The sequence below is a fragment of the Nanorana parkeri genome, unplaced genomic scaffold (assembly GCF_000935625.1).
Source record: "Nanorana parkeri isolate BGI_ZX_2015 unplaced genomic scaffold, ASM93562v1 scaffold92, whole genome shotgun sequence".
NCBI classification, from domain to species: Eukaryota; Metazoa; Chordata; class Amphibia; order Anura; family Dicroglossidae; genus Nanorana; species Nanorana parkeri.
This window is the reverse complement of record NW_017306360.1, coordinates 1,831,311-1,843,437: the sequence shown is the minus strand read 5'-3', so window position 1 is coordinate 1,843,437 and position 12,127 is coordinate 1,831,311. Positions and strand designations below refer to the sequence as shown.

Genomic DNA, 12,127 nt, shown 5'->3' with positions numbered 1-12,127 from the left:
CCAAGTGTTGGGCAACTTAACCCATCCCCCCCCCCCTAACAAAGACCCATACATACCTTGATCTGACGGCCAGAGTGGGAAGTCTCGCCGTCCTGGCCAAAGCTGCGTATTACAGCCCCATAGACATCTATACCAGTTTTTCTCAACCTTTTTACCATGGAGGAGCCCTCCGATGGCTCCCATGGAACCCCTTTCAAAGCATACCTACAGTTACATAGTTAGGTTAAAAAAAAAGACACAAGTCCATCGAGTTCATCACGTCCGGTAAATAGACACCAAACATGTCAAGCCTTAAAATTGCGTGCGCCCGCAGAATCGTGAAAAACGCCCATAGGCGACGATTAAAACACTTTTACTGCTCATCAGTTTAGTGCCATCAGTGATTAATGGCTCTAAAATCATTGCTCTGACTCCGACGTTTGCGGCGATATGTAACATGTAACACAATAGGCGCAATAGTCGTTGGCGCACCCGACGCATATCTGCGCGTGTATTTGGGGGGTGGGGACTTACATTTTTTTTTCAGTGCCGTCCGTCCGTTTTTTTACTACGGGCGGACGGCAAGAGGTTAACCTATTCCCCACTCTATCCAAAACTAAGAAGAAATGGAGCCAGAGGTGCGTTTCAAGTGATTAGCTGTGGTCAGGTAGGACAACGTACCGCTGAAGACGATGGCCTGTGTAGAAGAGTGTCCATGTGGGAAGCGTTCTCGTGCCTTCTTCAGCTGTCTCTTGTAGAACCAGTAGCCGAGTCTGGTCCGCGTATACAGACCATACCTGGGAAAAGAAAAAAAAAACGTTTATTGGAGAGGTATTGCTTGGATTCTCAACAAGATTACTTCACTTTACATCATGGGCTACCATATGGGCTTATTTGATGTACTGGAAGACTAGAAACTCCTGCCCCCTGACAAGAGTTGCCCCGCTGCATTCTGCTCCTGTACTACAAGTCACGTGTGAATATACACAAAAAAACACGCAAAAAAAAAAAAAAGTTTCTAAAACACCTGGCTATGCTCGCGATTTGGTGTGAATGGGGTGCAGCAATTGCTGAGAACCAATCAGATTTCGGTTAGCTGCAGTCAGATCGATGAAAAATGAATTCTGACTGGTGGCTACAGGCCAGCACACTTCACCTTCCACTTAACTGAACACGTGTCAGTGTGAATTCATCAGAGCCATAAAGCGTGTTTACACGTGTTTTCCAGCATATGAATTAATCCTCGCCGTCATCGCGCTCCGCCCTCCCCTCGTCTTCCTCCACAACTATTCACATACATAGAGAGGAACTGGGGATTTTACTACATGATGTGGCTGCATCCTCCAGGGGGAAGGGACGGAGCCGAGCGCACAATGTTGTATTGTCAGCCGGGACGTCAGGGCATTGTGCTGGAGATTGTTCAATTGTTTGACCCAGAGGAGGAGAAATGCAAAAAATAGGGGGAGACGACGCTTTTCCCACACCGCAGCACAATGCCGCGCGTTCTGGAATCCATCGTGTGTGCCAGCTTTTCCTGGCCACTAGCAACTTCCAGCAAGCTTGTAACCGATAGCATTGTATGGGTCAGCAGAGACAGATATGCATTGTATGGGTCAGCAGAGACAGATATGCCAATCAACAAGGCAAACTGCGCTTAGCAGCTACTGGAAGACTGAAAATCCTCTCAAATAGAAATAAAAACCCCCAACATGCCCAGCAAGGCATTCCAGTCCATTTACAGGTGCATTAAAAAGGGAACTATGCGGTAAGTGTTTTTCCCCATAGTTTTCTTTAGGGTCACGGGAGGACATATACTAGCATCCTCCCGTGACCCAAAGCTCAGTATATCGCAAGCTACAGCTCGCGGTATACCGAGACTGCCGCAGCCGGGACGGATCCCTACAATGCTGTCGAGATCCGCCCAGCTGCGTGAATGACAGCTGGCTCTGCCCATCTAGAGGCAGAGCCAGCTGTGCCCGCCCCCTCCCCCGTCCATTCCTCCAGTCAGCGCTGGAGGATCGGAGCAGGGAGGGGGGAATCCCTGTGGGGTGCCGTGAGTGACAGTCACTCTCTGCAGGGAGAAGATTGAGAAGTGAGCGAGCGACGGTATGCTTTAACCCCTCTTCCCCAAACTAATCCCACAAATTTGGTGATTAGTGGCACTTTGAATGCTCCCTTCCCCACCTCCTCCTTCCATCAGGGTGCAATCCTCATTTTTCCTCCATCTCAATGTGGTTGTGCCCCTCCTGGACAATCTTATTACGCATGCATTTTGGGCAGCACTCCCATGTCTATAAGTGGGCCATACGCAGTACATTTCGGTCAAACAAGATCTATAAATTTATATTAACCAAAGTTATTTAAATGTGAGAACATACCCAAACTATCCATTACCTTGGTATCCAGATAGAAACTTGTGCTACAATGTTGGTAGAACTAAAAAGGAGATCGTAAAATCAGATTGTACCATACATGGTCAACCTATGAGGGGTCTTCGTGCAGTAAAAAGCACGTTATTGCAATGCACAAACATGCATAAAGCAAAAGCGCAATGTGTTGTGATGCCATTCATTTTAAATGACACCCCAAAGCACTACAGCGCCTTCGTGCGGCAGAGGAATGCAACACACAAATGAGAACCTGCACTGAAAAAAAGCATGTTTGCTTGTAGTGCATTGTGATGCTTTGGTGGCCCATTTACAATGAACAGGCCGCCTAAAGCAACCCACGTTAAACGTGCGCGTGTTACCGCAATGCACTGACCTAATTGGGTCCTTAGGAGCAGTGGAGGATGGAAAAAACACCAACACAATGCAGTTAAAACTTTTACAATAAAACCAAAAATAGTTCAATTCAAACATTGCATAATTTGCCTATTTTTGGAGAATACTAAAACAAACATTTCCTTTAGATATTTTTTTTCTTACAGATATACATGCGTGCTGCACCTTTTATTGCATCTGATAAGGATTGGAGACCCCTAATCAGAAGATATTTTATTTGGGAAACCGCACACAGCCCAAGGACCCGGACGAGGATTTTACAGGCAGACAAATGACCAGCAGTAAAAGGGTTAATCCGCCCTGCAGTCACCGAGTGCCAAAATCCCTCTATTCTAGGCAAAGAGATGCAGCGGGATAGCTGAGGAACCTCATCGCTCCTGGATGCTGGCCATCGCCTGAACTCTCTCCCCCTCCCCCCTCAGGATTTAATTAAGGCTGCATTTCAATTAAAATGTAGCAGATAAAAGTCCCAGCGGGAAGATAACTGGCGGCGTATTGGAGCCCCCGGGAAATGCTGGCCCAAGGAGCTGCAATCAGACAACAAACTGTCACAACACAGTGCAGGGACTTGGCGAAGCTCGCATCCTCCAGATCGCTCAGCATGCCGCACTGCCCTGAATAAAATGACTTTATGAATGCAGAAGATTCTAGACCTGCGGTTTACATTTTCTGAAGGTGAAAAAAGAGAAAGGCGACGTGTCACGGTTTTATCATCTTGTTACTTTATGAACAGGGGCTGCTACGGACTACAGAAGAGCTGATCAACTTTATTAAAAGGGAAACCACAAGGAATTGTCAAAGGAGAGCATTACTTTTTTTTTTGGAGACCTTAAAAAGGAGAACTATGGGGTCAGGGCTTTTCCCCTTCGTTCTCCTAAGGGTCACTGGAGAACACAAACTAGCGTCCTCCCGTCACCCAAAGCTCAGTATACAGCGAGCTACAGCTCGGGTATACTGAGACGCCACAGCCGGGAGGGATCCCGACAATACTGTCTGGATCCACCCAGCTTCGGGATTGACAACTGGCTCTGCCTATCTAGAGACAAGTGGGTGGGGCCTGCTGGGCTCCTCCTACAGCTCTGTTCTCTGCGCAGGCTATGCACATCACAGTGATGATGTCACTACTACCTTTACAAAGTGATATCTGGGTTTGAAAGGGTCATTGCTTTGTATAGGGCTTCCTGTACACAGCAGTCTTACGAAGCAATTCGAGAGGCTATCCCAAATCGCAAGTGTGAATGAGGCATAAATGAGACAGGATGAGCATATGTCTACAACCATACAAGCAATAAAAAAATGAAAAGAACTATAAATAACAATATTTAATATCTATCTCCGGGCAGACTTGTGGGCACACGGCCCACCATGCCAAAGTCTGATAAACACAATTTCCTCCAATGCAATTCTCTACATCACCATACCCCATTTCCAGCACATTGCATATTTAAATATTTAAACACATTTATATATTTAGATCACAGAATGATATCCTAAATGTGTGAAAGCATAAAAGTTGGGGAGTATGCACACTACATGCCCAATAGTTTTTGGACACCCCGACTATCACACCTACACCAGCTGCTTGGACATCTCATTCCAAAACCATGGCCATTAATATGGATTTGGCCAACCTCTGTGGCTAGAACAGTCTCCATTCTTCTAGGAAGGCTTTCCACAAGATTTTGGAGTGCGTCTGGGGGAATAGTGTCCATTCAGCCAAAAGAACATTTGTGAGGTCAGGTACTGATGTTGGATGAGAAGAGCTGGCTCACAACTGGCATTCCAGTTCATCCAAAAGGTGTTTGGAAGGGTTGAGGTCAAGGCACTGTGCCAGACACCAGAGTTTATTTGCACCAAACTACGGTCTTTATGGAGCTGGATCTGATGTTGGGCAAGAAGACATTCAGCATTCCAATTCATCCCAAAGATGTCCGGTAGGGTTGAGGTCAGGGCTCTGTGCAGGACACTCGAGTTCCTTCACACCAAACCATGTTTTTTACGCCTCTGGCTTTGGGCACAGGGGACAGTCATGCTGAAACAGAAAAGGGCCTTTTCCAAACTGTTGCCACCAGGTTGGAAGTTTACTGGATACACCTGAGCTCAATCACTTGGAGGGGCTTCCTCACAAATACCTATATGACCAAAATTATGTGGGTCAACTGGCACAAACAGTTGGCCATATAATGTACACTGTATCTGTATGAGGCTGCATGGATGCTGGAATAAAGAACCAAACAGTATTTCAAGAGAACCTGTCCCGACCTGAAAAATAATCTACGGTAAGAAAGGCAGGAAGCTTGTGGTGCCTACAAGTAGATGGCGCCACACACACACATCGATTCCATAGTTCCAGGGCCTACAAAGCCAATCAATTTGTATCCAATTAGGCGAGCCCTTCCGTTACATAGCTATTGATAAGGCTGGGCACACACCTTACAACCATCGCAAGACATTTGTCTTGCGATGGTTGTAAGGTACTTAAAAAAAAGTACGATCTGCCTATCTTGCATAGGCAGATCGTACTTGCGATGATCGCAAGCCACGCCCCGAGGGGCGGGCTTCCGATGACCGCAATGCCAAACGGGCAGTGTGCGCTTGCGCACACCGGCCCGTACGGCTTTTATCGTACGGACATGCCACAAACCCGCCGAACATTGTACGATGCTCGGCGGGTTTTCGAACATGTCCGTAAGTTAAAAGTCGTGCGACCTTACAGTAGTAGAGGTCGCACGGCTTCCACACACATTACGATAATCGTACGATCGCGGGATTTCCCGAGATTATCGTACGATTATCGTAAGGTGTGTGGGGACCTGAAGTCTAAAGAAGATCGTACAGATCAGATAGTTAAGTGTATGGCTAGTTTTAGTATTTAACTCAATTCTGAAGACTAATGCAAGCAACACAAGACACCTCCATTGCTATTACTTTAAACCGTTCTCTATAAGAAAAAGGTCACCAATCAATACATGAGAATGCCATCACTGTCAGAAGACGGCAGCGTCAATGGAGCTTCTGTGCCGTGTTTATGTGAAGCTCTCAGGCTCTGTCACTGACAAGGCCGGCAGATGGCTGCCACAATATAAAAAGGTTATTACCAGCACGCTGAGAGCGCCTCACAGATAACGCTTTTATCTCGCAGGCCCGGCGCTCTCATTTACCCCACTCACGCCATCTCCTTCTAATCTCCTCTCACACACGGCTCCCGGCAGCCTCCATTAACTCACAAGGCTCCTCTGGCCTCAGGAAGACACTACGCGGCCTAGTTCAAACCAAAGCTGAAAAGGAGCGCTGGACGCACATAAATGGTGTTCATAGTGGCTTCTTAATGCTAGAGATCTATACAGATAAGAGGTCAGCGAGGTCTAGAACGGGTCATGTTAAGGTGGACCTTGCAAGGGCGGGTTATACTGTCTGGGCTCCTCATGCAAAAATGAACAAATGGCGTCAATAGGTGCGCAAAAAAAGTAGATTTATACTTGCGTCAGCCTCATCCTCCACCCACGTGACATCAAACAGCGAATACAGAGCAGCTGATATCCACAGGAAGACGCTCTTGCAATGGATTCCGGTGTCTTCTAGTGAGATTTGGCTTGCTCTCAATTTCCCAGGATTCTTCCCAGAAGGACGGCGACATCGCACCCAGTGACGTGGAAGGCGTGGGTAAGGAAAGTATATATTTTTTTTCTTAATTCAAATTTTACAGGTGGAGGGGGTCCGGGCAGTATATGCTTTAAGTGCACCTCATACACATTTATTGCCTGTGCTCCATATATGTTCCCTGCCCCCAGACAATTCCTCATAAGGTTCATAATTATTCAGAGATAGAGCTTTCCAATCAGCAAAGCTCATGCTTCCTAATTAGAGTGCTCCGACTCATCAGGAGGTGTGTTGGACCTCTGCAGAAAGACCACTGCTTCCTAGAGGGATCTCCATAGTTACATAGTATTTGAGGTTGAATAAAGACACAGGTCCATCAAGTCCAACCTTTGTGTTTATTTGTGTGATTGTGCATTTGTATACATGTACATGAGTCACTTTTCCATCCTTGTTTTTAAGAGTACCTGTACCCCTGTATGTTATGGTCTCGGAGAATGGTATCTAAATGCTTTTTGAATGATTCAATACTCTCAGCTGATACCACTTCTTGTTCATCTCCAGTTGCATTGGATCAGAAAGGAGACATGTCACATAATTGATTGAGTCAATTATGTGACATCTGTGTCCGAACACACACACACACACACACACACACACACACACACACACACACACACACACACTTTTCATTTGGAAGAGTCAGTGGGATTCTTGTGTGAAAGCTATAGGAATCTTGAGGGAAAACCTTTATAAAACAGACCCCTATGGGTGGCCGGATGTGAACAGATGGGTGTCCTCCTATATCCGCCCAGGTCAGTAAACGCTCACCTGCACCCTAACGTTTTACATTAGGTCCGATTGACCTGAATGGACCCCGAAAGTTGATGGATATAGGCGTCCGCCCATAGGGACGTATCACAGTCCACTTTTGACCTGACCAATCACAGGGTCAAAAACCGGCTGCCGCAATGCCCACATGAAAGAGGTCAAAGACCTTTTCATACCTTTTGTTTTCAAATGCCAAAAACACTTTGAAACATTTTTGCCCGTTCTGAACTAAAAGTTGGCTTTGGCGGCACACACATGCATACTTCCCTTGCGCCAGCGGAGCGTGCACGTTTATACCATCATTCAGGAGAACAGAAGCGGTCAGATGGGGGGGAACGCTTGCTGTGTTTTCTCCAAAGAAAAGTGAAAAGTGAAAGGGCAACGTTCGCTCGCACTGAGACTCTTCACGCCGTCTTTGTGGCTGAACCCCCCCCTGACCCCGGCCCCCTGGGGGGGCCAAAGCCTATTATCTGGGAGTGAACACAGCTGGAGTCTAGGCAGATGTCCTACTAAACTCTTCCCAAGTTCAAACAGAGATTTATATCATGTCTGCAACAATTCAGAGACAAGACGATTACACAAGGCGGCGATTGTTCCCAGACTGCCCTGTAAATTATCTCAGTGGGTAACATGTGAAAACATTCAGAGGGCCACTAAGACTAAAAAGGCCATTTAATGTGCTTGTTGGATTGATGACATTCCTAAATATCTGTACAAAAGGCCGAAGAATTAACGATCTGCATATTGCAGGAGAGAAGATTCCGATCATGGAGAGAATACTTCCTGTAGAAAGATACATTGCATCCAACCTAAAAAGATGGCCATACACACAATCGCTGTCCATAGAACCGGGATCAAAAATAATGGTCTTGATCGGTCGCAAGGAGATCGAATCTGGCAGAAGAATCTTTTTTTCTGGTTTTGATCATATTTTTTTTTTCAATGTACTGCACTCAAATTGCCAGTATATAGTGCCATCTGTTCAATTGTATGCATGTGGTCAATGGAAGTTGTGGGTGGTAGGTTTCCTGTTCTCAGGAAAACACTTTCTATCCTATAGCTCACCACACGCCTTACTATCTGATTGCACAAACTCCTTTTGATCTACCAACAACATAGTGCCTGACTGGATACAAAACCTGGACTCAGAGGAAGCGCACACAGAAGGGTGACAACATCACGGCAGCATTGCGTGGCAATAGTGAGCGTCACAGATCGCCCAGGTGTGAACCTAGTCTGAACGGAGCCCTGTAGGTTTGCCTGGGGTTCAGATATAAAAAACATATAAATGGTAACATTGCATATCTTTTACAGATATATCTAAAAAGACTGAAAAGCCCCCCACATCCAATGATATGAAAACCGACACACACACACACACACACACACACACACACACAATAAGCAGCTTCCACCCCAAACAATGAGCGGGGAGGAATCTCACAGTTTTCTCTAGAGAAAGTTCCGAGCGCCGGCGAAGGTTCCGCAGATCTGCCTCCTGGGATATAAAGGCCGTTTATTTATTTTGGGCCTGATACAGTCGCGCTCTTATTGCGCCCTCATTGTCTTACATGGTGCGGAGAAGATGAGCTCACCGCCAGTTCACATAAAACTAACAGGACTACAATGGAAAAATGCTGATAAGGGATTTCTCGCCGCAATATCATTACAAATACAAAACAGAAAATATCTGGACCTCAATGTCAGCTACAGACAAAAAAAAAAGCCGCATTCCCATGGCCGGTACACCACGAGCTCCTTCTGTGCAGAGCTGCCAAAAGCACAATTCAGCCAAAACACTGGGGGGGGAGAAATCAGGTTTTGCATCATCCGTATAAGAAATGCTGGCCAAACGCATTCAGATTTCACTTGATCTTGACCTGACAGTTGAATACCCAAATAGCAACTGCAGCTAGTTGCCTGCAGTCAGGGGTGTTCCTACATGTTTTGCCACCTGTGACGCTCTGGCCGGCTCCCTGAAGTAACTGGTTGTCAGGAGATGGACGGGACGCAAGCACACGCACCCGCCTCTCCACCCACAGACCCCCAATATCCTCTTGTGGACCGTATGTGTAGAAGAAGGCCTTGTCCTCTGCAAGACCTTGATTTGCCGAGACCCTTTAAGGAATTCCAGACCCTTCCCTGACATGACGGTGGCTACAGCTACCCACAGAGATGAGATGCCAGCATGTCCAACCGTCATCCATGACCAGCGAGCAATCTTACATCCAGATTGGCAATTTTGTAGCAACTAGTGAATTGCTTTCCTTACCTTCCAGGGATGGCATTGTGGGCTTCGTACCATGTTTTCCAATGCAGCTGCTCTGAGGACCATGGCAACATTGTATCCAGATACAAAATCAGAAATCCGTTTTTCCGCACGGATCTAGTCGCGCAAACACACATTTCTCTGCAAGTCAATGGTGACTGTTCACACCTTAGGCCCCATTCACACTGAGCAACATGAAAATCGCGCGATTTTATGAGCGATATTGAGCGACTTGTCGCGCAACGTTTTCCTATTGGGCTGTATGCAATCAGGATACATTGTATACATACATACATACATACATACTATGTACTCCTTAAGCTGCCCATACACCTTACAATTATCTGCAGATGTTCTATGGTCAGATGGAAAAGGTGGAACAGATACCCCCCATCTACACTAAACTGTGCTCCGATTAACCGATTAATCGAACTTAATAATCGGCTAACTAATCGATTTTGAAAATAATCGTTAGCTGCAGCTCTACTTAACAGCATTTTTTTTTTTTTACATTTCTCTCTAAACGCCAGTTTTGCTGTAGTACATGGTATACAATGCACAGACACGCCCCTTTCAAAGTCCCCTTTCAAAGTCCTGACAATGCACAGACACGCCCCTTCAAAGGCCAGTATACAATGCACAGACGTGCCCCTTCAAAGGTCAGTATACAATGCACAGATGCGTCCCTTCAAAGGTCAGTATACAATGCACAGACACGCCCCTTCAAAGGTCCTTTCAACCTCAAATACTATGTAACTATGTAACTATGTAACAATGCACAGACGCGCCCCCTTCACAGGCTGGTTTAGCTCTATGTGTATTTGTGTGGCAGTGAAGGGTGTGTATAGATCTCAGATGTTTGCACAGGGCAAGTTCAGTGCTTTGCATTGGCGCCATTTTCCATAGATATGCCGCCTAGCGTCCTTCCTTGCTAAGGTGCAGGTGGCTCTTGTCCTCCAATAGTCCCCATTTACACTAAAAGCATGTCAATGTTCGCAAAATTCCATGCATATAGCACATAATACAGTCCATACGTAGGACTGTGGACGCAGATTTTTAAATTTTGATGTTATGGATCTTTATGGGCCCAGAGAAAACTATGCACCGTCCTTCAATTCCATAAAAAAAAGAAAAGAAAAAAGCCGCATTTTTTTTGCGGCCACATTTGTAGACCATTTAATACATTTCTTGGGTTCTATTATTGTGTTACAAATTGACAAATATTTCTAGACTGTATAAGAGTTACGGGTCACACCTAGATAGATTACAAGGGACTGGATGATACAGCAAACTTTATTTTAGCCATTTGTGCACTAACTTTAGCTCAAAACTATTTTTGACTCGGAGAAGCACACCTGTCCGATCCCCCAGCGCAAAGGAAAGAAGAAAAAAAAAAGAATCCTTTTGAAAGAAAAAAGGAAGTGGTTTTACTGTATTGCAGGAATTACCCTTTGCTCCCGGCTGTCTCTTGATGGCTCGCTTGTTCTGTACAGGAAAAACAAGTGACTCAATTACCTCTGGGTTGTAACAATAGAGCGCTGGCTATCGGAGGCGTCCCCCCGTACGCAGGTGTCCTTCCACAAGACAGATGTGCCCCTATGCAAAGACTCCACAAACAACACACTGTGGGGCTAAAAATAAAAATCGCAAGCTGCTTCTTTAAGTACTTCTGCAGACATGATGAACCGTCAAATACAGAGGCTCATATATTCGCACCATTGTCTTGCAGAGCTGAGGTCTTGAGCATACAACCGTACAGTGCTCTCTCACCATAATTTTTTTTTGCAGCTGAGTGGGATAAAAGAGCAACCGGGTGATCACAAAAAAAGTCAAATCTCTGTACTTTTTTTTTTTTGCACAAACACTATACAATCGGTATTTCCATTAAATATAAAAGTCAACACTGTCCAGTATAGAAGTACCAAATACATCCATCCCCAAAAAATGCCCTTGGGAAATAGTAAAAGAAAATGCATTGAAGAGACTCTGTCACCACCTTAAAAAATTGCAGGTAAGAAAGCACAGAAAAATCTGTATTTTTAAATACTTATTTGCATCCTTTTTCCTTTCCATGAAGGATTTTTTTATTCATTTGCAATTAGTCTTCGATCTTGCTAGAAAATTTGACTAGTCTGTTCCCTAGCACAGCCCCCTCCCTCCTTGCATGTCATAGCCCCCTCCTATTTTGGGAGTTTCTAATTACTGTCTGTGATAGCCCAGCTCCTCCACCCCTCCCCTCTCTACATAACCTTATCTGTAGCTGTAGAGGGAGATACAAAGAGCAATACTTGAGTGTTACTTGTGTGATACCTCCAAGTCTGCTCAGGCTGCTGACATCACATCCAAGATGGTGGTGCCCTGCAGCAACTTCAGGGCTTCCGAACGTCTACTACAGATAAATAACATGCCTAAAACCAATGAAATGCTCATAACATCATGGGAAGATTGTTAGAATAAATGGTCTGGTGGCAGGGCTCTTATCAATACCCTTTATGGCTCCTCACCTTAGAGATAAACTGTAACGATGGCTCTAAAATCATTTATCTGCCTCTGGTAGGGCTGGGTTGTGCGCAAGTGTTTACGTGTGTGTGTGTGCGTGTGTGTGTGTGTGTGTGTGTGTGTACGTGTGTGTGTACGTGTGTGTGTGTGTGTGTGTGTATATAATTAT

At 45.5% G+C, this 12,127-nt stretch overlaps 1 protein-coding gene across 2 annotated transcripts in view; it reads right to left on the bottom strand.

Annotated features, from left to right (window-relative positions):
• The window catches only part of PNKD (paroxysmal nonkinesigenic dyskinesia), an 84,685-nt gene that overhangs the window by 38,270 nt on the left and 34,288 nt on the right, over positions 1 to 12,127 (bottom strand). For both annotated transcript variants that reach the window (XM_018552564.1, XM_018552565.1), the window contains exon 2: positions 661 to 776. In XM_018552564.1, the coding sequence (XP_018408066.1) occupies positions 661 to 776 (116 nt within the window). The remainder of the gene's footprint in view (positions 1 to 660; positions 777 to 12,127) is intronic.